A 26,536-nucleotide genomic window follows, 5' to 3' on the forward strand; every position below is an offset into this window, starting at 1 on the left:
TTTTTGGGGGGGGGCTCAATCTTTAAAAGTTGTGTTTTTCAAGATAACTGAACACCCGAAGGCCAATATTAATTTACCAATATTAACCCGAATAAGAACGGTTATGAAAACCCGAACGTTTGTTTAAATTTTTTATTTCGGTGTTTGAACACCCGAATACATCTAGCACCCTAAACTCGAAACCCGAATAAATGATTCGGGTGCTAAGCCCTGAATTTTAAACATTTTATAATATTACTTATTAGTTATTACAACAACTATACATGTATGGTACATCATTATATTTTATTTTATTGCTAGTTTACTTTTGTTGTTAACAAAATATCACCCATAGATGATAATACAGTTATATTATAGTAAGAACTTTGAAGTATGAAATGTGTGACACTCTTACAGGTTGCGTAACTCGCTCTGTTCGGAACCTGAGTCGTTATGTTTATGACACATTATAAACCCAAACTTCTGTTGATATCTATAATAGATGCTATAGGTATATTATAAAAGACGTTTTGGACAACATAACAATACAAAACACTATGTATATTTTATGTACGTACATGTTTTTCTCACGTAGCAGTTACATCTCTCTGCATTATACATTTATACCGATAACTATACACTATATCCACGGTCGTTATACAATAATTATGATAAAAGTAATAATTATAATATTATAGTGGCTCAAATGCAACGAAAAAAAAAGACAAAAATGTGTAACCGCGAAACTGCAAGTGCACCGAGACGCGTGCCGGCTACGAAGTCTGGTTGCAGTCGTCGTAATCGGCGGCGGATGTGGTGGCGGCGGCGGCGGCGACGGCGGCGAACGCTTCCGACTTTTGCTCTTGGCTTTTCGCCGAATTGATAATGACCTGATCGTCGACCATGTTCACCTCCCACACTTTGGGTGACTGGTCCGCGTCCTCGTCTTGCCTATTGTCGTCTAGGTCCTCCTCGGCCACGCCGACGCTGGTCGAGAAGTCGGTTCGCCTGATTTCTTGCGTAACAGGTGGGTCGTTATAACGATCGTCCGGTCCTATGGTGACGATGCCCACCGACTCCTTGCACTCCTTGTAACGGACCGGACGTAGCGAGACCTTCTGGTACGAATGCCGCCGCCGCTTCTGTGGTTGCTGCTTTTGCTGCTCCTTCTGCAGCTGCTGCTGCTTGTGCTGCTGCTGCTGCTCCTTGTGCTGCTGTTGTTTTTTCTGTAGCTGCTGCTGCTGCTTTTTCTGCTGCAGCTGCTGCTTCTGCTGCTGCTGCTCTTGCTTCTGCTGCTGATGCTGCTTCTGCTGCTGCTGTTTCTTCTGTTGCTGCTCCGATTTCCGTTGTGCGGCGGCGCCAGATGTGGTGCCAGACGCGGTGGTGCCAGACACGGCGGCACCCATCGGCTGTTCACTGATCTGCCGGTGCACCGCGGATGCGATGTCCAAACACATTCGCTGCACTAGCGCGTCATCTACCGGAAGTCTGGACACTGTCTTGTCATCGCCAACGATTCTCTTGTCGTAGTTCCGCGTCACGTGGTTGCTTATAAAACCGTCCGTCGCCATGTGGTTATTGCCGTTGTTGTCAGTCGCCTCGTACATGTACACGTCCCTGAACGTCATTCTCGACTGAGTTCCCTGATCGGCCGCGATGGCTGGGTTGGTACTGATGACCCGTTTGATCGTCGATATTTCGACCGGTGTCTCGATCTTCTTGTTGTTTACATAAACTTTCAGGTAATTTATCGGACCCTTGCTCCTGCATAACACGTAATCTAGGAGTAAGTATATCCGTATACGATCTAGTCTCGTCGCAGACTTTTTTTAAGGGGCTTAGGTGATATTAATCTTATCCCGATCGTAAGCTCTTCTGGATCTACTCCAGTAACTACTACCTGACGGGAACATGTAATCTCTCCCGTGTCTACTTCAGTACTACGTGATGGGATCATTATACGGTAGATTAAGTAATTTTGTTGGATTTACTTATTTATAAAACAATTTTCATCATTTTTCAATTTTGTTCAAGTAATTTTACTTTGGTTTTTTTATTGACATTAAATCGAAGAACGTTTGAATACGTATATTTAAAATTGATAGTAATATTCCAATTCAATGAAATATTTGATAAAATAAAACGTAAAATATATTTATTTTTTTTTGAAAATTTAAATATTATCTTATATTAATATTTTTTACATGATTTTTTGTTAATTATGTATTCAAAGTATGCATATTGTATAGGTGCTATAAACTGTAAAGTAAAAAACCAATTAATAAATAATTAATAAAAACATTTATAATGAAACATTATTTTTTAGTGCATTTTTAAACTTTGAAGTGTGATTTTGGTATTTTTAGTGCAATACTATAATCAATTATACTAGTTTTTTTACTACTATAAAATACACACCCTGCACATAATTGTAAAATCAATACATTAATTTCTCCGCTCAAAATCGAAAATTATCATATTGTTTTATTAAGTGCAATCAAAATGCCATGCATGTATTTAATAGTAATATTAATTAAATAAAAATATATTAAAACGAATTGTACAGAAATGTTTATAGTTTAAGGATGTTGAAAGCGGGTGCTTTATTCGTGCATTTAGACCAATTAGGGAAAAAATAAAAATATAAAGTCCAATTTTTATTTTGAAAACCTGTTTGATCATTAATGGTCAGTCACTACACATTGCGCAGCACACGACACTCACGATGGATATAGAATATTGCCTAAATCCGACCCCTTAAAAATGGTTCGCATTCAACATTCTTAAAATAAAATATAAACCAAATTATGTGCTTTGTATACTACTATTACTACTTATAGTGCAGCCAAAATGATAGCCAAAATCGTTATACGACGACACACAAAGCAGACAAGCAGTTTACTATTATCAAATAATATTTAATCTGTGACGTACCCATAGTTGTAATATTACGACGATCGGCCCACCGGGAACTTTCCAGGCATCTCGGTGGGCCAATCCACCGCTGTTAAAATAAATATAAGATAAAATCAATATAAGTTTGAAATCTAAAGTATAGAGTACTAAAACTAAAAACATAATCATCCCACCAATTAATGAACGAATTTGTGCACTTTTCGACCACAATACAATAGACGTATTAAAATATTGTATTATATAGGTTAGGCGCTACTTACGAGGCGAATACGATGACTGTGGAACTGCAAATCATCGAAAAACACAATAACGTGTCGTACGTAATCATTACGCCGGTCGACGCTGATAATAATAGTATATTATAATGTCACCGACGAGTCCGCGAAATCGCTGCGTGAACTGCACGATAATAATATGATTTCGTCTTTATAATAATATGATATTTTAATATGCAACAACTTTGTGTACAGCAAAAACCGTTACGACAGCAACGATAAGCCATTGCCTAGCAACAAGCTGTATAATAGTGGTGCTATGAAGAATAATGTTAAAAAAAAACCACCCGAGGAAGTCACTCACTCTATCTATTACAGGTATAATATCGGTTTCTAGTGTATACGGTATACCTCGTTATTGCGAATAGGTCAAATTTCTATAGATTACAAGTATTCATTTGATTATAAACCACAACAGGTGTATATCAAGAAGGATACTTACTATGTACCATATCCTTGGTTTGGTGTCTAGTAGAATAAATGAATAAAACACAAAAATCATCACGAATTAAAATAGTAATAATATAGGTAGCTACTAGGCATATTATAATCTATTATAATGCAACTGTTTAAATGTTTAAATCAAGTAAGCGCGGGAACAAAAACCAATTGCAAATTTTCTCAAGTTATTCCTTTTAAATTTACTATATTATAATATTTTTAAAATATTCTATATTCTATTGAAATATCAATTAACAATACAGTTAGATGAGAGCAAATAAATTGATTTCAGAATTCGTCAAAAATAAATGTTGTAAATGCATATACTTACCTACTTACTTCATTCATTTTTTTTTTTTTTTTAATATTAATCAACCGACTTATTAATTATTATGATACCATATTATTGATATTATTATTCTATTTCATATAAATATTATTAGCATTGACAAATACATATATATTTTAGGTACAGCGTATATAATGTATATATATTACATATTATATAGACTGACTAACAGTGACTATAGCAACACTATTAATTATACTTAGGTGGCTAGGTGCATAGGTTCCTAGACAGCCCCAAGTCGGTGTAAAATTGTAAGGGCATTTTTGTTGGTTGAATATATCATAATAATTTGAAAATCTAGTTTAACATAGTTGTACTATCATTATGAAAGCTCATTGGAACCAATTTGTGTGTTACCTACTTACCTGTAGAGAATCCAAGAACAAGTTCGTATGTTACCGGTAGACAACCCGGGAATCAACTCGTAGTCGTCCGTTTATAGGTCTGTATATGCTTAAACGTATTTGAGGCTGATTTCAGATAAAAAATGTTGAACAAAGTAAGTTATTATTATTTTAGAGACTAATATGAACAATACCATGCGGTCAATGTATATGAATTGAAATGATTTACCATTGATCATTTGCTGACATTTGTTGACATTGGTCGCACTGAAAATGTCAAAAACTGCACGCACACACACAATAAATTTCATCTATCAAGGTACCTAACCTATCCACCCATCTACCTAAGTCAATCTCTTGGGCACGCCCTTGCCGACGGTAAACCGTACGGGAAACGTATTACATTATTATTATTATTATTATTATGTTAATATAAATTATATTCGGCAGACAGACTCGGCACTCGGCAGTGTTGTAGTGTCGTTGTTCTTGAAAAACAAACATTTGTACATGAATTCATTATCGAAATACAATTCATATTAGACACAATGTCGTTTGCGCGGACCCCATTTTTAGGTGTCATTGTTGTCGATTGTGGCTGAACTATTATGATGATAATAATATAATAATATTATATAAGCCGTGCTTTATAAATAATATTTCGTTGTCGTCGTCCTTGTTGTCATTCTATAAAGCAGAGTTATTGATGGATCAATTTCGGACCACCTCTAACAATAGTATTATAGTAATAATAATAATGATAATAATTGTTCGGGGCTGAACAAAAACGTTTTGTGTGGTTATTTTTGTTTCACGTCGTTTTTTCGGCCGGGGTTAAAACAAATAATATTAATAATACACTCGTCAGCGGAACAAGTGCGCGGTCAGCGACTTGATTCACGTTCACCCATCACCCCCGCCCACCACCAATTACCTCCAACGTACATCATCATACAATGCTATTATTATTATTATTATTATACTATTATAGTATTTTCAACAACGCGGTGCGTGTAGTTTGGTCGCAATCAATCAGTTCGACAATCGTAAAAACGGCTTTTATATATTATTATTATTATTATTATTTATTATTATATTCGCGGTGTGGCACGCACGCTCGCACGAAAATAATAATAATAACGCGTATAAAAATATATATATATACCAACACGTACCTATGTGTACAACAATCGGACGTGCACAAAGGATTCAGGTGTCTAACAATATAAAAACTGAACCGAATTTTTTTTCTTCTTTTTGTGTCGTTCGCGTCGTCGGGGGCGGAGCCAAGGACGTCGGAGGCCTTTGTGCGACCAACATATAATTTTCACATCACCTGGGACGACCCGCGCGACAATGGCCATGGCAAGGTGTTTGTCGTCGTTCATTGTTCGAGCACACACACACACACGCGAGTCTGTTTTTACATCGCGCCGTGCCGTGTCTCCAAAGGCGCATACCACATGACGTGTCGCATTATAGTCGGTCGTCGACGGGGTGTACTTACAATTTTTCTTTTTCTCTCGGCGATTTTTTTTCCATGATCAACGCCCACAGGAAACAACACGTTTACCGCCGCCGCGAACGATTCACCAGAATACTGCCGTATACCCGCCGCCACCTCCACCGTCTCCGTCGCCATCACCTCCTGAACCTATGTGTAATATAGAGTCCTGTCCATATATTACTTTTGTGTATGTGCTGCTGCACAAACGAGAACACCGCGGTGTAAAACAAACCAGACATTGTGGCAGATCGCCCATTGTACACGCTCGACATTGCAAGCACCCGCGTTGCCGCCTTCCTACCCGGCGACGGGTTTTCGAATAATAAGTATAACATATTATCTTGTATATTATTATACTATATAATATTATATGGTTACTGGTCAGGTATATGGTTGGGATTGCGAGAAAGAATGCGCGACGTCCCGCACAGCTCGCAGCACTGTTAATGAAAATCGATTTTTCAGATCGACAACCCTCCCCCCCCCCCTAAGGGCCACGACTATTCTCCTTGACGTAGGTACCTATATACTTCTTCACCGTATCTCTATATACAAGCACATCGCCGTGATATTGTATTATACTTTTAATTGGTGTATAATACAGCTACTCTTAACCACTCAATTAATGTACCGACCTTCCTATAGGTACACACCTATATAGCTACGTATTTATACGTAGGCAACTCAGTTCTAAAAACTATATAAAATACAAAATACGAATATAATATATGTATTCACAGTGGAAAACAGTGTTTATTTGTGTCAAAATTCGATTAACTTGTATACAAATAAAAGAACTGTATAAGCGGAAAATCATTTTTTTTTTTTTTTTTACTGAGTCAAAAGTTTTTTGTTTTGGACATTTTTAATTTGGCTCTCGTCATTCTAAAATGTAAAACATACAAGTAAATTCTATTGATTTAAAGGTATGTTGTTTATGAACAAAATAATATCATTATAGGTATGTTATACATTGAATACCTATACAATGTATAACATTCGTTGGTATTTTGCTAAGATAATTTCCTTAGAATCTATCTAAAGTCAACAATGCGTTTTATAAAATACTTATTTTACCACTTTTTAAATCAATCTCACCCGTTTATCTCCAATATCTAGCATTTTAGTATTTCAGTAACATAGATTTTGAGTACCAGTATTTTAAATACACGGAAGTTGTCAGTTTTATTAAAAATAAATGTTAATTCAAAGGACGCGTCAATACGTCATAATGAGTATGTAATTAAAACTATACTGGAAAATATTTGTTTTTTTTCTAGGCTTTTTCTTAATTCGTTATTATTGCCACAGAATATTATACACTAATATGTTTTGAATTTAAATGCGCACAAGACGTATGGTAATAGTGATAATCGACAACAATACAATTTACATTATACAATCTACAGAATGCATATAAATGATAAAATCATCGCTGCTACCAACTCTAAAAGACAAACTCAATTATGCTCAATACGGTAACAATAAAGCACTCGGTCGGTCTTATGTGTGTTTCAAATAAACACTGGAACGTTGTACAAACTCGAGTCAACCTACAACCTGTAGGTTGGTTGTACATAATACATATACGCCGTACCTAATATATAAATATAATAAATATATACTCCCTTCTATTATAAAATGTGTGAATCTTTTGATGTGAGAAAAATTGTCGAGTCACTGTCCACTACACAGCGTGCACCGTGGTCCATAAAAATATAACAATATACGGTATACAATATATAACAATACAGATCCGGTATATCCATTATAGCAGGTCAGTTCTCGGAATCACGCAGGGACGACAGGAACAATAGTATATGCAGTTGTAGGTATCTTCTATATACACACGAATACGGCGCACAGGAGATTTCAACAGGCGTCGGGCATTTCACCGTGTATAATATACAATATAAAATACTGTATAGGTAGGTATTAGGTACAATGCCATATATTGTCATCCGACGTTTTGGCGGGTAAATTGGATAGATCCCGACCGACTTGAGGCGTCGTACGTGGTATTTTCTAGCAGTAAGCCGCCCAACGACCGTCTGTATAAATAAAATGGTTTTATTGTTATTGTTATTTTTACAGTTTCGTACAATCCGAAGAGGATTAAACACCACACAGACGTTTTTCCAACAGGTCACAATTGTTGGCGGCGGCTTATATCGATTCAGCCGTTTTATAGTATATAGGCCATAAAAATAATAATTAATTATCGATGAACGTGCACATATAAACATTAAACGTATTACATCTTACATTCTTACGTGTATGAAATGTATTTCACTTTTGCAAAGTACCGGCGTGTTGGATATCAATATTTTGAATTCGAAGAAATCGTCCTTAAGACGACTTTAGTGATAATATAATCCTGTGACGAATTAGAGAAATGATCCTCAACAATAATACATATTGTTATAAATTGAGAATAACCAAGAACAAACGGGCAAAAACTTGCAATATTTTTCAATATTTTTACTGTACGTCTATGTACCTACTCTAACACAACTAAAATATCTCTCATGGGTAGGTAATAACTAATAAGTAATAATAACCATAAGTTAGTATTTACTACCAAATGATTCTTTTAAATCGTTATTTCAAAAAATATTAACATTTTTTAAAATAAACGCTCAAAAACTCAAGTTTTAGTGCCTTACTTATGTGAAATGTACCTACATCTATGTTTTAGACATTTTAGTTTAATTTAAGAGGTTACTAAGATGTTAATATTGTAAGTATGAAACACTGTTTTTAGTCATTCATGGCTATAAGTGCAACTCAGCCACCTTTGTAGGCAATATACGAAAACTCGATTTGATGCATGCTTGTACCTGATCTGCCCGATAACCAATGGTAACCAATAAAATAATAAATACTAATCTCTACTAATTATTTCTCCTATAACCAATAGCAACCATTTATAAACAAAAATTTCCATCGTAAATCTAAAAATTCCTGTTTGAGCACCTCCTCGGGTTGGACCTACCGGGTCCAATTGTGAATATAAACCATCCATGGAACGACTCAAACACTCACACAAAATTTCATCAAAATCAGCCCAGCCGTTCTCAATTGATGAGGTAACATACATTTTTCACGCTCCATTTATATATATATATATATACATAAAAATCGCCATTAGCTTCAAAAGTTCAAACAATTAAAATTCGTAGACTGCTGACAAAAATGCCTAAAATATGCAATTGCTCAAAAATCGACACTCTAGTCATAAGTCATACGTTTATCTAGTATTCTCTTATATGTTTTGGGGTTTTGAAAATTTCAAATTTTTAAAGAAATTATAATTATTTGAATTGCTTAGAGTTTTTTTTCGACCGTTGATCGAAAAAAGGAATACCTTTTAAAAATTTGAAATTATTTTACCACAATAGGCATCACAGTCAATATTGTGCTTGACTATAATAAGCATTGAATAATATATATTATTTTATATTATTGTGTAAGCACGACGGTGGTGATTACAGTGTCGCAGTACATTATTGTGTACAAACGTCGCCGACAATAAACGATAAAGGTATGAAAATAAATCTTACAATGCGTCCGTAATAATAATAGCTACTCCTTTGTAGCCTTTTGAAATAATGTTATAATCCGGGGCTTTTTGTCCCAGCCCGCCCGCATCCGTGATGCATGTGTGTAACGGTCATGCACTACTTGTGTTGACAAAGACTAATGTCTTAAACAATAATGTACTGTAACAACTTTTAACATGCCACAAAATAATATAAATCCATAAGTATAATAATATAATGTCATAAATGTACGTAACCAAGTTTAGCAAAGTCGCTCAAGTTTAACAGTCTGCTGGTCACAAACTATACAATAAAGTATGTCCGGGAAAACGATGTTCGATTAAAAGTGCTGACTCACTGACGATGATTTAGGTTTTATAACTTATTAGTTATTACTGCACGGCTTTTGGGTTTCTGTATACCGCAGTAAAGTGGGTATAATAGGAATTTCGAAAACTCCAAAAATGTGATTATTAAAAGGGCCGCGTGTTGTGCGAGACAATAGTGACGGCGATGATAATAATGATAATAATAATAAGTTGATGCCTCGTCTGATTTGAACGTCTTATTTTCTAACGATTTTTGTGTATCATCCGAAATGGTAGACCGAACGCATTTCAGACAACCGACGAGTGCTAAAGATATATTATTTGATATGATATCTATATGTATATGTGTACTAAACGTAAACACGTCGAACAAAACGTATCCATCAAAACATCCTTTAATAAAATTGTATGTCGATTGCAATATATAGACGCGTATACAATGGTTGAAACCTGATCTAGCGATTTTATTTGTATACGCTATAGAAAACTACAAAAGTAAATAATTGTTCCGACTCATCGTTGAGACGCGATTTTTCTAGTTACTATATAGGTAGAAGTGTAGTAGTACTCCAAATGTTGACAACCTATGGGTTTTGACGTCGCTGTTTTTAGTTGTTGGTCTCGCGGTACACATAGTATAGTAATATGATGCTGTATATGATGGATTTCATAATGTTTACGGTATAATAATATATTAATATTGTTAATATTATATTATGAAAATTATCCTAACTTTTCGGTTGTCTACTTGTCTTATTTATACATATTTTAAGAAATTAAGTATATATATACCATACCTATATAGGTATACATCATAATACATAATATTATATAGAATGCTATTTTGAATGTAATACATATGCACCTGTGCGCTATAGTGTTATACATTTTGTATATATACACTTTTGGGCCCTCCAAAATAATTCTGAATACGCAACTGGTTTACTGATGTACAGAACTTTTTCAGAAGCTAATAAATGGATAACTTGTTATATAACATTATAACGTATATTAGACTAGCGGGTTTCCTATAAGTAGTATATTTATGTAGGTTCTGGAGCACCTCCCCCTTAAATTTTACATGTAAAAGCATAGGCACCTCTGTATAGGCAATTCGAAGTACACGCACCTCCCAAACTTGTATTAATTACTCGATATAGGCAACCCGCAACACACATACACTCGTCACATACCACCCGATCCGACACGTGACCGACATATATTTTACCCCTTCCCCTTCAAATACATTACCTCCCCTTAAAAAAAGTATGTATAATATTCTGATGTACATTTGTATCGACTATATCGAACACTTGTCTGACATATATTTTACCCCTTCCCCTTCAAATACATTACCTCCCCTTAAAAAAAGTATGTATAATATTCTGATGTACATTTGTATCGACTATATCGAACACTTGTCTGACATATATTTTACCCCTTCCCCTTCAATTACATTACCTCCCCTTAAAAAAAGTATGTATAATATTCTGATGTACATTTGTATCGACTATATCGAACACTTGTCTGACATATTATATTTTACCCCTTCCCCTTCAAATACATTACCTCCCCTTAAAAAAAAGTATGTATAATATTCTGATGTACATTTGTATCGACTATATCGAACACTTATCCGACATATATTTTACCCCTTCCCCTTCAAATACAAGACAGCCCCTTTAAAAAAAAATATATATATAAAATATTCTGATGTACCTACATTTGTATCATACATACACATACATACACACAACACACATACATACCTATACATACACACACATACATACATACAACACACATACATACATACATACATACATACATACATACATACATACATACATACATACATACATACATATACATACATACATACGAACAAACATACTCATATAATATGAGATCATCATACATAATATCCAAAAATATTATACCTACAATTTTCAGATTATAATCACATTCGGAAAAAATGACTCGCTAAAGCATACGTTATACATCGGAATATATCACACACACACACACACACACACACACACGGAAACTCACACATAGTCACAATTATAAATATTGAAACATTCCAATCCAACAGAGTACCATCCTAAATTATATTTTACACCCCGCCACCCGTCCTCACGCCCTAACAATATCATCCGACTACAGACCTGTACAAGCCTGTAGTGACACGTCCGAGTATTGTCGATGAATTTCAGGCAGAAAGTAGTGCACACAGAGCAAAATTAAATCAGTCTGTTAACTACAGTTCAAGACGTTCAAGTGTCAAGTCGTGTTATTTCAGAGTTCTTATGTGTTTTTAAAGTGTATACAAATATTTTACAAGTTTTATAAAAATCAAATTATTTATTTTACTTTAATGAACACCATAGTTCATTTTTTCACCACTAGTTCCGATATTAGCGCATACGTTAATATTCGCTTAGATAAAACTATTTCACACTGTTATTTAAAGTACAATATATTTTTCTATAATTCATTACCCATCTATTCGTTGAAGGTAAAGTCTTGTTTCGCGAGTTCGACTAGTGTTCTTCAGTTTTCATCAGACGTAATCATGTTCCCCTGTAGTATATGTGGTAAAACCTTTACTCGAATCAGTAGTTTACACAGACATGCCAAGTCACATGATGTTTCCAAAAAGATTTCATGCAATATATGCTCAGAAATATTCACGCGAAAAGATAACCTCATCAGACATACCAAGGATAAACACCGTAAGTATTTTTTAACTATTTACAGATTTATTAGATAAAAAATACATATATATATATATAATCAAGGCTACGTATATCATGTTTAATTATTTAATACAAGATATTATATACATTATACTACCTAAAGGCAATATATAATAATAAAGGTGTTAAATGAAATGTAATTTATTCAATGAATCATTTTTTTTAAGGATCTAATTAATAATAATACTATTTTCAGCTTCAAATATTGTAGTTCAACAACAACCAACCATAACCAAGCAAGAAATTCAAGATTTTTTTACACCAGCTGAACACATTTACGATTATAATGGTAAATATATTATTCATAACTTTATATGTACATATATATATATAACTTACTTAGGTAATTATAGTTAATATATTAGGTACTTATTTTATAAAAAATAGAACACTTCATGTAGAAATATTACTTTATCGATGAATTAAAATAAATATTGATTTATACCTTTCAAAATATTTAAAATAAAAAATGCTATTAGTTTTTTTTTCTTCAAAATCGCATAAAACAATACCTGTAAAAATATAAGCATCTTAGTGAAAGTATATAAAAACATACGGAAACATCATAATTTCTTAACAAAAATAGGAAAAAATATTCTAAGTTGTATAAAATCATGGAAAACATAAAATAATTTAGATACATTCCTGATAAATCCTATAATTATCATAGTTAAACCCGTTAAGATCATAATATGTATATATACATTAAAAATGTTCGTAAAATTGTTCAATAATTTTGATAAATTCATGTAATAATATATTAATTGAAAATATTTCCATACGATTATTGTCGTAACGCTATTAAAAACATATATAAATAATTTTTAATTTTTATATATATTTTTAAGTATAAACAGAAATTTTAATAAATATATTTGACCATATTATACAATATACATATATAACAATACAATATGAATATCTTATTTTTCTATGAAAAACATATTATACATATTTAATATAATACCAATAAAAACATAAATAGGCATACTATTTATCTAAAGATCTTAATAAATTATTACGAACGCTAGCGTATATACATCGTACTGTTACTATTGTTTCATGCTACACAAAAGAACGTTGTATATTATTACTATAACTGAGAGCTCTATATCATATTTGTTTTTGCTTTTACATATATAATATATATATATATATATATATATATACCTACATTACATATACATGTGTGTAATACTAGAGCTTGATACCTACCTCATTTTATTGATGCATATTTTTAAAAATCGTATTTTCTATACGATAAACACATCACTAAAATTTTTTTAAATTCTTAATTTTTCTTCAGGTACCTACTTTTACTAAAAAACGTTTATATTTATAACAACAATTTATCTTTTCTATCTCATTAAAATTTTTTATAGATTTTCAAGCTGTAACATGCATTTCTATAATGTTTAGCAATACAATAGTAAAATTTTTTTTTTTTCAGTTCAATCTCGCAATGGTCATAAGCGCCCATATCATACGGAAAATTCGAATGAAGCAGCAAATGCTAAAAAGACACGCATGAGCATCGTCAAGACACGAGGATTCATCAAGACAGGCACATCGTTATCGAATAAAATCAATTGGTATTACGTGAAAAATACAGATAACTTGACCAACTACAGAACATTTTTAGAATCAACAAAAAAAGACTTAATAGAACTACTCAAGTCACTATCAGCAAAACAACCAATTAAATATAATCTTAAATTAGAAGCAACATATGAACGCCCGAACGTAGAAAATTCAGCAGAGAATAGAGCATTTAAGACCTCAGCTAAGGAAATGTTTATAGATACAGATATTGAAGCTAAAATTAATCAAGATTTTGTCAACCTTTTGCTTGAAGAAGAAATGTATACTTCTAAAGGAAGTGGATTTACACTACAATCAATAGATGGTTTACTGTTAGGAGTATATAGTTATTTCCCTATGGGTGGTTCGTCTTATATTACACTTCCAGAGGACATAAAAAATAAAAAAGCAATTATCAATCCCCAAAACTCAGACCAACAGTGCTTCAAGTGGGCAATCATAGCGAGACACGTTTCGGGTAATGCCAAAAATCAAGTGGCTGAAAATTATACATCGCTCGAGGACAAATATAATTTTTCTGGTTTAACATTCCCAACACCTGTGAGGGAAATAAAAACATTTGAAAAAAATAATCCGAAAATATCAGTCAACGTTTATGGATTAAAAAAAGAAAAGAATAAGAAACATATTGTTTATCCACTTAAGGTTGCGGATGAAGAAAAAAAATATCATTTTGATCTCTTACTAATTACTGATGGTAATAAAAGCCACTACACCTACATTTCTAACCTTTCGAGGCTTGTGAGATCACAAAAAACATTACACGCCGAAAATGTTGTATTTTGCAAACGATGTTTTACCAGTTTTGACAATATACATACAAAATATAAGTTAAAAGGTCAGGCGGGACTTGAACAACACAAGTTGATATGTGGAGCACATAAGCCAATTCTGCCTAAGATGCCTGAGCCCGGTACATTGTTAGAGTTCGATGGGTGGAGTAACACTGAAAGACATCCGTTCGCGATATATGCCGATTTCGAGGCACTCCTTGTTAAATGCGAAGAAAAAAAAGGCAAAAAAACAGCAGCTTTTCAAAAGCACGAGCCAATGAGCTATGGAGTTTTCGTAAAGGCTTCAGAAAACGTCCCCATTGAGTTGCTTGAGAAATATGACATACCAACATCACCTATTATTTATCGTGGAAGCGAGTCACATCAGGATGTAGCCAAGCGTTTCGTTAATGAAGTAACAGAGATCGCGAGAAGAGTTCAAGATTTACTTAAAACAAATAAACCCATCATAATGACAGAAAAAGAGCAAATAGCACATGTCTCGAAAAGTACATGCAATCTATGTGAATGTAATTTTTCTATCAAAAACCAAAAGGTGGCAGATCACTGCCATCTATCAGGGACATTTAGGCAAACTTTATGCAATACTTGCAACCTGAAACTCCAAAAACCTAACTTTATACCGTGCTTTCTACACAATTTGTCTAATTACGATGCACATTTCATCGTAACCGAACTCGGAAATGACACTAAATCAATCTCAGTAATTCCAAACAGTGAAGAAAAATACATTTCATTTTCAAAACACGTTACCAACAACTTTTCAATTCGATTCATAGACTCTTGTCGATTCATGGCATCAAAGTTATCAACACTCGCAGAAAATTTATTAACACCAGGGTTCAAGAAGTTCAGAGAAACCGCAAAAGCATTCGCACCCAGAGATATGAATCTCGTCACACGTAAGGGTGTATACCCTTACGAGTTTACCGATAGTTGGGACAAGTTAGAAGAAACGATTTTGCCTCGGAAAGAAGATTTTTATAGCACATTAACGGAAGAACATATAGACGATGAGGAATACGAACACGCAGTCACAGTATGGAACCATTTCAAATGCAAAACCCTAGGAGAATATAGCGATTTGTATCTAAAAATTGACGTGCTGCTGTTGGCTGACGTGTTTGAAAATTTCAGAGACATGTGCATTTCTACATACAATTTAGACCCTGTTTACTACTTTACAGCTCCAGGTTTTAGTTTTGACTGTATGTTGAAATATACCAAAGTCAAACTAGAATTACTCTCTGATTTTGACACCCACTTATTTTTCGAAAATTCAATCCGCGGCGGCCTCACACAAGCAAGTATGAGGTACGCTAAAGCTAATAATGAAAAAACCCAAGATTATGACCCAACAAAGTCAAAATCGTGGATAGTTTACCAAGATTGTAACAATTTGTACGGGTGGGCAATGTCACAGCACATGCCATACGGTGACTTTAAATGGGTGGAGCCTAAGTTAGATGGATTAGATGCTTTGACGCCGACGTCAGATATAGGCAGAGTGTATGAGGTAGACATATCATACCCTAATGAACTCCATGACTTACACAACGATCTTCCATTTTTACCTGAGAACAAAATTCCTCCTGGTTCAAAAGTGAAAAAACTTATGGCGACACTTCATTCAAAAAAAAATTACGTAATCCATTATCGAAACCTGCAGCAAGCCATAGCAAATGGTTTAATTGTAGAAAAAGTACACAGAGTTTTAGAGTTCAAACAATCGGATTGGCTTGCAAAATACATTAAATTAAATACCGAAATGAGGAAGAACGCAAAGAATGAATTCGAAAAGGATTTCTTCAAACTCTTAAACAATGCAGTTTTTGGGAAAACTATGGAATCTTTACGGAAACGTTTTAAGATGGAACTAGTTTCATGTCCACAAAGATTACAAAAACTAATCAACAAGCAAACATTTAAACATTGTACGACATACAGTGAAAATCTTGCTGCTGTCTCATTGGAAAACAAAATTATCATGTTTAACAAGCCAATATATATAGGTAACAATTTATTTTACTTGCATAAAAAAATGTCATATTTTAGTATTTATAATTTTTAATTATTTGTATAGGTTTCGCAGTATTAGATATCAGTAAAACCATGATGTACGATTACCATTTTAATGTAATGAAGGCGCATTATGGTGATAATATCAACCTCATGTATACAGATACAGGTAAATTATTATTATTATTCAATTTTTCTATTACAAACATTATATTTATTTTTTTTATTAATTTATTTCTAGATTCACTGATATATCACATTAAGACTGACGATTTTTACAAAGATTTGAAGTGCAATTCAAACTTACTTGACCGGATGGATACTTCAGATTTACCGATAGACCATCCATGCTACATTTCCGAACGAAAGAAAATTCCAGGATTGTTCTCCGATGAGGGAAAGGGACAGCTAATTACCCAGTTTATCGCGCTTCGAGCAAAGTCATACGCTTACATTTTGAACGACAAGGAGAAAATTAAGGCAAAAGGCGTACGAGGGCACGTAGTTAAAAATCACATGACTTTCAATGATCATTTCGATTGCCTTTTCGCCGATGACGAAAAAGAGAACTCTAAACTGTATACTAGGGAAAATGTATCCATCAGATCATTCAACCATAAGATACGAACAATCAAATCCAAAAAATTATGCTTCAACCGACAAGATGATAAGCGGATAGCAAAGACCGATAGAATACATACCTACACTCATGGACATTTTAAACTCGATTGTTAATTGTATTTAAAAAAAAAAAAAAAAAAACTATAAACATACATATATATTTGTAAATTATATTTAATTTTATAAATGTTTAGGTTAATTTAATTTTTATTTTGTGAAATATCTCTGTAGATATTAATTAGTTTATTATTTTTGTAAAATAGCTGTGTAGATATTATTGTGTTTTGTTTTTTATTTTGTAAAATATCTCTATATATATATTAAATTGTTTTTTTTTTGTAATAAAGTCACTTATCATAATTCAAATCTTTTTATTATTTTTGATATATTATTTCCTTTTCTCGCATGTATAATTCTTTACATCTGAACATACATTGTAAAGGTACATGTATGCTAGAACAATATAAGTATACTATCATGGCTTCATATTATTTAATGCTAAATGTTGGTGTTTGTATCAACATTAACTCACCATGGAATGCTGAGATGTGTCTTGTTCATAGTTACAGCTATAGATTTGTTAAAAATAAAACAGCCTGAGTTAATTGAATATAAGTTTTATAGTATGATTCGATAGTAAAAATAATATTAATGAAAACACGGGTACTTAAATTTCATAAATTCATTAAAAATATGTAAAAATATCATAATTATTTTAATAAAAACATCTATAATCAACAATAATTTTGTCAAATTTGCATGAAAATATCTTAAATTCATTGACAAATAACAAATATTAGCTATATTGTTATCAAATGTACATAAATAATTTGACTTGATTAAATATATTTATAAATATGTAAAATAATCTGCTCTAATACAAATATTTTAAACATAGCTAACAAAATTCGAAATATAAGCAAAAATAAATATCTCGCCAACAAAACCAGTCTAATGTGCACAGTTAAAATTGTTTTTTATTTAAATTTATAAAGTCATTTAGAATCATCGATAGATAATATATGCAATATAACTGAGTATGGCGAATTCACACGGTTTTTGTTTATCTCGAGCTACATTAAAGATCATACAATACATCAACACAACCACTCACAAACGTGCACGACTATATCCCCCCCCCCTCACCATCCACCTGGATTAAGTTAGTTTTATGTAGGTTAGGTTAAGTTAGTTTCCCGTAGGTTCAAAAAAAAAGAAAGGTCATGATCCATCATGACTACATCTTCACATGGTGAAGATGAAGTAACCTTTCTTTTTTTTTGAACCTACGGGAAACTAACTTAACCTAACCTACATAAAACTAACTTAATCCAGGTGGATGGTGAGGGGGGGGGGGATATAGTCGTGCACGTTTGTGAGTGGTTGTGTTGATGTATTGTATGATCTTTAATGTAGCTCGAGATAAACAAAAACCGTGTGAATTCGCCATACTCAGTTATATTGCATATATTATCTATCGATGATTCTAAATGACTTTATAAATTTAAATAAAAAACAATTTTAACTGTGCACATTAGACTGGTTTTGTTGGCGAGATATTTATTTTTGCTTATATTTCGAATTTTGTTAGCTATGTTTAAAATATTTGTATTAGAGCAGATTATTTTACATATTTATAAATATATTTAATCAAGTCAAATTATTTATGTACATTTGATAACAATATAGCTAATATTTGTTATTTGTCAATGAATTTAAGATATTTTCATGCAAATTTGACAAAATTATTGTTGATTATAGATGTTTTTATTAAAATAATTATGATATTTTTACATATTTTTAATGAATTTATGAAATTTAAGTACCCGTGTTTTCATTAATATTATTTTTACTATCGAATCATACTATAAAACTTATATTCAATTAACTCAGGCTGTTTTATTTTTAACAAATCTATAGCTGTAACTATGAACAAGACACATCTCAGCATTCCATGGTGAGTTAATGTTGATACAAACACCAACATTTAGCATTAAATAATATGAAGCCATGATAGTATACTTATATTGTTCTAGCATACATGTACCTTTACAATGTATGTTCAGATGTAAAGAATTATACATGCGAGAAAAGGAAATAATATATCAAAAATAATAAAAAGATTTGAATTATGATAAGTGACTTTATTACAAAAAAAAAACAATTTAATATATATATAGAGATATTTTACAAAATAAAAAACAAAACACAATAATATCTACACAGCTATTTTACAAAAATAATAAACTAATTAATATCTACAGAGATATTTCACAAAATAAAAATTAAATTAACCTAAACATTTATAAAATTAAATATAATTTACAAATATATATGTATGTTTATAGTTTTTTTTTTTTTTTTTTTAAATACAATTAACAATCGAGTTTAAAATGTCCATGAGTGTAGGTATGTATTCTATCGGTCTTTGCTATCCGCTTATCATCTTGTCGGTTGAAGCATAATTTTTTGGATTTGATTGTTCGTATCTTATGGTTGAATGATCTGATGGATACATTTTCCCTAGTATACAGTTTAGAGTTCTCTTTTTCGTCATCGGCGAAAAGGCAATCGAAATGATCATTGAAAGTCATGTGATTTTTAACTACGTGCCCTCGTACGCCTTTTGCCTTAATTTTCTCCTTGTCGTTCAAAATGTAAGCGTATGACTTTGCTCGAAGCGCGATAAACTGGGTAATTAGCTGTCCCTTTCCCTCATCGGAGAACAATCCTGGAATTTTCTTTCGTTCGGAAATGTAGCATGGATGGTCTATCGGTAAATCTGAAGTATCCATCCGGTCAAGTAAGTTTGAATTGCACTTCAAATCTTTGTAAAAATCGTCAGTCTTAATGTGATATATCAGTGAATCTAGAAATAAATTAATAAAAAAAATAAATATAATGTTTGTAATAGAAAAATTGAATAATAATAATAATTTACCTGTATCTGTATACATGAGGTTGATATTATCACCATAATGCGCCTTCATTACATTAAAATGGTAATCGTACATCATGGTTTTACTGATATCTAATACTGCGAAACCTATACAAATAATTAAAAATTATAAATACTAAAATATGACATTTTTTTATGCAAGTAAAATAAATTGTTACCTATATATATTGGCTTGTTAAACATGATAATTTTGTTTTCCAATGAGACAGCAGCAAGATTTTCACTGTATGTCGTACAATGTTTAAATGTTTGCTTGTTGATTAGTTTTTGTAATCTTTGTGGACATGAAACTAGTTCCATCTTAAAACGTTTCCGTAAAGATTCCATAGTTTTCCCAAAAACTGCATTGTTTAAGAGTTTGAAGAAATCCTTTTCGAATTCATTCTTTGCGTTCTTCCTCATTTCGGTATTTAATTTAATGTATTTTGCAAGCCAATCCGATTGTTTGAACTCTAAAACTCTGTGTACTTTTTCTACAATTAAACCATTTGCTATGGCTTGCTGCAGGTTTCGATAATGGATTACGTAATTTTTTTTTGAATGAAGTGTCGCCATAAGTTTTTTCACTTTTGAACCAGGAGGAATTTTGTTCTCAGGTAAAAATGGAAGATCGTTGTGTAAGTCATGGAGTTCATTAGGGTATGATATGTCTACCTCATACACTCTGCCTATATCTGACGTCGGCGTCAAAGCATCTAATCCATCTAACTTAGGCTCCACCCATTTAAAGTCACCGTATGGCATGTGCTGTGACATTGCCCACCCGTACAAATTGTTACAATCTTGGTAAACTATCCACGATTTTGACTTTGTTGGGTCATAATCTTGGGTTTTTTCATTATTAGCTTTAGCGTACCTCATACTTGCTTGTGTGAGGCCGCCGCGGATTGAATTTTCGAAAAATAAGTGGGTGTCAAAATCAGAGAGTAATTCTAGTTTGACTTTGGTATATTTCAACATACAGTCAAAACTAAAACCTGGAGCTGTAAAGTAGTAAACAGGGTCTAAATTGTATGTAGAAATGCACATGTCTCTGAAATTTTCAAACACGTCAGCCAACAGCAGCACGTCAATTTTTAGATACAAATCGCTATATTCTCCTAGGGTTTTGCATTTGAAATGGTTCCATACTGTGACTGCGTGTTCGTATTCCTCATCGTCTATATGTTCTTCCGTTAATGTGCTATAAAAATCTTCTTTCCGAGGCAAAATCGTTTCTTCTAACTTGTCCCAACTATCGGTAAACTCGTAAGGGTATACACCCTTACGTGTGACGAGATTCATATCTCTGGGTGCGAATGCTTTTGCGGTTTCTCTGAACTTCTTGAACCCTGGTGTTAATAAATTTTCTGCGAGTGTTGATAACTTTGATGCCATGAATCGACAAGAGTCTATGAATCGAATTGAAAAGTTGTTGGTAACGTGTTTTGAAAATGAAATGTATTTTTCTTCACTGTTTGGAATTACTGAGATTGATTTAGTGTCATTTCCGAGTTCGGTTACGATGAAATGTGCATCGTAATTAGACAAATTGTGTAGAAAGCACGGTATAAAGTTAGGTTTTTGGAGTTTCAGGTTGCAAGTATTGCATAAAGTTTGCCTAAATGTCCCTGATAGATGGCAGTGATCTGCCACCTTTTGGTTTTTGATAGAAAAATTACATTCACATAGATTGCATGTACTTTTCGAGACATGTGCTATTTGCTCTTTTTCTGTCATTATGATGGGTTTATTTGTTTTAAGTAAATCTTGAACTCTTCTCGCGATCTCTGTTACTTCATTAACGAAACGCTTGGCTACATCCTGATGTGACTCGCTTCCACGATAAATAATAGGTGATGTTGGTATGTCATATTTCTCAAGCAACTCAATGGGGACGTTTTCTGAAGCCTTTACGAAAACTCCATAGCTCATTGGCTCGTGCTTTTGAAAAGCTGCTGTTTTTTTGCCTTTTTTTTCTTCGCATTTAACAAGGAGTGCCTCGAAATCGGCATATATCGCGAACGGATGTCTTTCAGTGTTACTCCACCCATCGAACTCTAACAATGTACCGGGCTCAGGCATCTTAGGCAGAATTGGCTTATGTGCTCCACATATCAACTTGTGTTGTTCAAGTCCCGCCTGACCTTTTAACTTATATTTTGTATGTATATTGTCAAAACTGGTAAAACATCGTTTGCAAAATACAACATTTTCGGCGTGTAATGTTTTTTGTGATCTCACAAGCCTCGAAAGGTTAGAAATGTAGGTGTAGTGGCTTTTATTACCATCAGTAATTAGTAAGAGATCAAAATGATATTTTTTTTCTTCATCCGCAACCTTAAGTGGATAAACAATATGTTTCTTATTCTTTTCTTTTTTTAATCCATAAACGTTGACTGATATTTTCGGATTATTTTTTTCAAATGTTTTTATTTCCCTCACAGGTGTTGGGAATGTTAAACCAGAAAAATTATATTTGTCCTCGAGCGATGTATAATTTTCAGCCACTTGATTTTTGGCATTACCCGAAACGTGTCTCGCTATGATTGCCCACTTGAAGCACTGTTGGTCTGAGTTTTGGGGATTGATAATTGCTTTTTTATTTTTTATGTCCTCTGGAAGTGTAATATAAGACGAACCACCCATAGGGAAATAACTATATACTCCTAACAGTAAACCATCTATTGATTGTAGTGTAAATCCACTTCCTTTAGAAGTATACATTTCTTCTTCAAGCAAAAGGTTGACAAAATCTTGATTAATTTTAGCTTCAATATCTGTATCTATAAACATTTCCTTAGCTGAGGTCTTAAATGCTCTATTCTCTGCTGAATTTTCTACGTTCGGGCGTTCATATGTTGCTTCTAATTTAAGATTATATTTAATTGGTTGTTTTGCTGATAGTGACTTGAGTAGTTCTATTAAGTCTTTTTTTGTTGATTCTAAAAATGTTCTGTAGTTGGTCAAGTTATCTGTATTTTTCACGTAATACCAATTGATTTTATTCGATAACGATGTGCCTGTCTTGATGAATCCTCGTGTCTTGACGATGCTCATGCGTGTCTTTTTAGCATTTGCTGCTTCATTCGAATTTTCCGTATGATATGGGCGCTTATGACCATTGCGAGATTGAACTGAAAAAAAAAAAATTTTACTATTGTATTGCTAAACATTATAGAAATGCATGTTACAGCTTGAAAATCTATAAAAAATTTTAATGAGATAGAAAAGATAAATTGTTGTTATAAATATAAACGTTTTTTAGTAAAAGTAGGTACCTGAAGAAAAATTAAGAATTTAAAAAAATTTTAGTGATGTGTTTATCGTATAGAAAATACGATTTTTAAAAATATGCATCAATAAAATGAGGTAGGTATCAAGCTCTAGTATTACACACATGTATATGTAATGTAGGTATATATATATATATATATATATATATATTATATATGTAAAAGCAAAAACAAATATGATATAGAGCTCTCAGTTATAGTAATAATATACAACGTTCTTTTGTGTAGCATGAAACAATAGTAACAGTACGATGTATATACGCTAGCGTTCGTAATAATTTATTAAGATCTTTAGATAAATAGTATGCCTATTTATGTTTTTATTGGTATTATATTAAATATGTATAATATGTTTTTCATAGAAAAATAAGATATTCATATTGTATTGTTATATATGTATATTGTATAATATGGTCAAATATATTTATTAAAATTTCTGTTTATACTTAAAAATATATATAAAAATTAAAAATTATTTATATATGTTTTTAATAGCGTTACGACAATAATCGTATGGAAATATTTTCAATTAATATATTATTACATGAATTTATCAAAATTATTGAACAATTTTACGAACATTTTTAATGTATATATACATATTATGATCTTAACGGGTTTAACTATGATAATTATAGGATTTATCAGGAATGTATCTAAATTATTTTATGTTTTCCATGATTTTATACAACTTAGAATATTTTTTCCTATTTTTGTTAAGAAATTATGATGTTTCCGTATGTTTTTATATACTTTCACTAAGATGCTTATATTTTTACAGGTATTGTTTTATGCGATTTTGAAGAAAAAAAAACTAATAGCATTTTTTATTTTAAATATTTTGAAAGGTATAAATCAATATTTATTTTAATTCATCGATAAAGTAATATTTCTACATGAAGTGTTCTATTTTTTATAAAATAAGTACCTAATATATTAACTATAATTACCTAAGTAAGTTATATATATATATGTACATATAAAGTTATGAATAATATATTTACCATTATAATCGTAAATGTGTTCAGCTGGTGTAAAAAAATCTTGAATTTCTTGCTTGGTTATGGTTGGTTGTTGTTGAACTACAATATTTGAAGCTGAAAATAGTATTATTATTAATTAGATCCTTAAAAAAAATGATTCATTGAATAAATTACATTTCATTTAACACCTTTATTATTATATATTGCCTTTAGGTAGTATAATGTATATAATATCTTGTATTAAATAATTAAACATGATATACGTAGCCTTGATTATATATATATATATGTATTTTTTATCTAATAAATCTGTAAATAGTTAAAAAATACTTACGGTGTTTATCCTTGGTATGTCTGATGAGGTTATCTTTTCGCGTGAATATTTCTGAGCATATATTGCATGAAATCTTTTTGGAAACATCATGTGACTTGGCATGTCTGTGTAAACTACTGATTCGAGTAAAGGTTTTACCACATATACTACAGGGGAACATGATTACGTCTGATGAAAACTGAAGAACACTAGTCGAACTCGCGAAACAAGACTTTACCTTCAACGAATAGATGGGTAATGAATTATAGAAAAATATATTGTACTTTAAATAACAGTGTGAAATAGTTTTATCTAAGCGAATATTAACGTATGCGCTAATATCGGAACTAGTGGTGAAAAAATGAACTATGGTGTTCATTAAAGTAAAATAAATAATTTGATTTTTATAAAACTTGTAAAATATTTGTATACACTTTAAAAACACATAAGAACTCTGAAATAACACGACTTGACACTTGAACGTCTTGAACTGTAGTTAACAGACTGATTTAATTTTGCTCTGTGTGCACTACTTTCTGCCTGAAATTCATCGACAATACTCGGACGTGTCACTACAGGCTTGTACAGGTCTGTAGTCGGATGATATTGTTAGGGCGTGAGGACGGGTGGCGGGGTGTAAAATATAATTTAGGATGGTACTCTGTTGGATTGGAATGTTTCAATATTTATAATTGTGACTATGTGTGAGTTTCCGTGTGTGTGTGTGTGTGTGTGTGTGTGTGATATATTCCGATGTATAACGTATGCTTTAGCGAGTCATTTTTTCCGAATGTGATTATAATCTGAAAATTGTAGGTATAATATTTTTGGATATTATGTATGATGATCTCATATTATATGAGTATGTTTGTTCGTATGTATGTATGTATATGTATGTATGTATGTATGTATGTATGTATGTATGTATGTATGTATGTATGTATGTATGTGTGTTGTATGTATGTATGTGTGTGTATGTATAGGTATGTATGTGTGTTGTGTGTATGTATGTGTATGTATGATACAAATGTAGGTACATCAGAATATTTTATATATATATTTTTTTTTAAAGGGGCTGTCTTGTATTTGAAGGGGAAGGGGTAAAATATATGTCGGATAAGTGTTCGATATAGTCGATACAAATGTACATCAGAATATTATACATACTTTTTTTTAAGGGGAGGTAATGTATTTGAAGGGGAAGGGGTAAAATATAATATGTCAGACAAGTGTTCGATATAGTCGATACAAATGTACATCAGAATATTATACATACTTTTTTTAAGGGGAGGTAATGTAATTGAAGGGGAAGGGGTAAAATATATGTCAGACAAGTGTTCGATATAGTCGATACAAATGTACATCAGAATATTATACATACTTTTTTTAAGGGGAGGTAATGTATTTGAAGGGGAAGGGGTAAAATATATGTCAGACAAGTGTTCGATATAGTCGATACAAATGTACATCAGAATATTATACATACTTTTTTTAAGGGGAGGTAATGTATTTGAAGGGGAAGGGGTAAA

General features: G+C 32.2%; 2 protein-coding genes across 2 annotated transcripts; one reads left to right on the forward strand and one right to left on the reverse strand.

The window, feature by feature from the left end:
* Positions 1 to 11,403: 11,403 nt before the first annotated feature.
* LOC132940779 (uncharacterized) lies at positions 11,404 to 17,658 on the forward strand. Its single transcript, XM_061008525.1, has 5 exons — positions 11,404 to 12,417; positions 12,638 to 12,730; positions 13,892 to 16,849; positions 16,921 to 17,025; positions 17,098 to 17,658. Exons 1-5 carry the CDS (start codon positions 12,060 to 12,062, stop codon positions 17,589 to 17,591), a joined length of 4,008 nt encoding a protein of 1,335 aa, XP_060864508.1. The 5' UTR covers positions 11,404 to 12,059; the 3' UTR covers positions 17,592 to 17,658.
* A 2,126-nt stretch (positions 17,659 to 19,784) lies between these two features.
* On the reverse strand, positions 19,785 to 25,898 carry LOC132940789 (uncharacterized). The gene is made up of 5 exons (XM_061008536.1): positions 25,029 to 25,898; positions 24,716 to 24,808; positions 20,595 to 23,552; positions 20,419 to 20,523; positions 19,785 to 20,346 (listed from the first exon to the last, which is right to left on the reverse strand). Exons 1-5 carry the CDS (start codon positions 25,384 to 25,386, stop codon positions 19,853 to 19,855), a joined length of 4,008 nt encoding a protein of 1,335 aa, XP_060864519.1. The 5' UTR covers positions 25,387 to 25,898; the 3' UTR covers positions 19,785 to 19,852.
* Between the last annotated feature and the right edge of the window lie 638 nt (positions 25,899 to 26,536).

The sequence above is a fragment of the Metopolophium dirhodum genome, chromosome 1, assembly GCF_019925205.1.
Source record: "Metopolophium dirhodum isolate CAU chromosome 1, ASM1992520v1, whole genome shotgun sequence".
NCBI lineage: Eukaryota > Metazoa > Arthropoda > Insecta > Hemiptera > Aphididae > Metopolophium > Metopolophium dirhodum.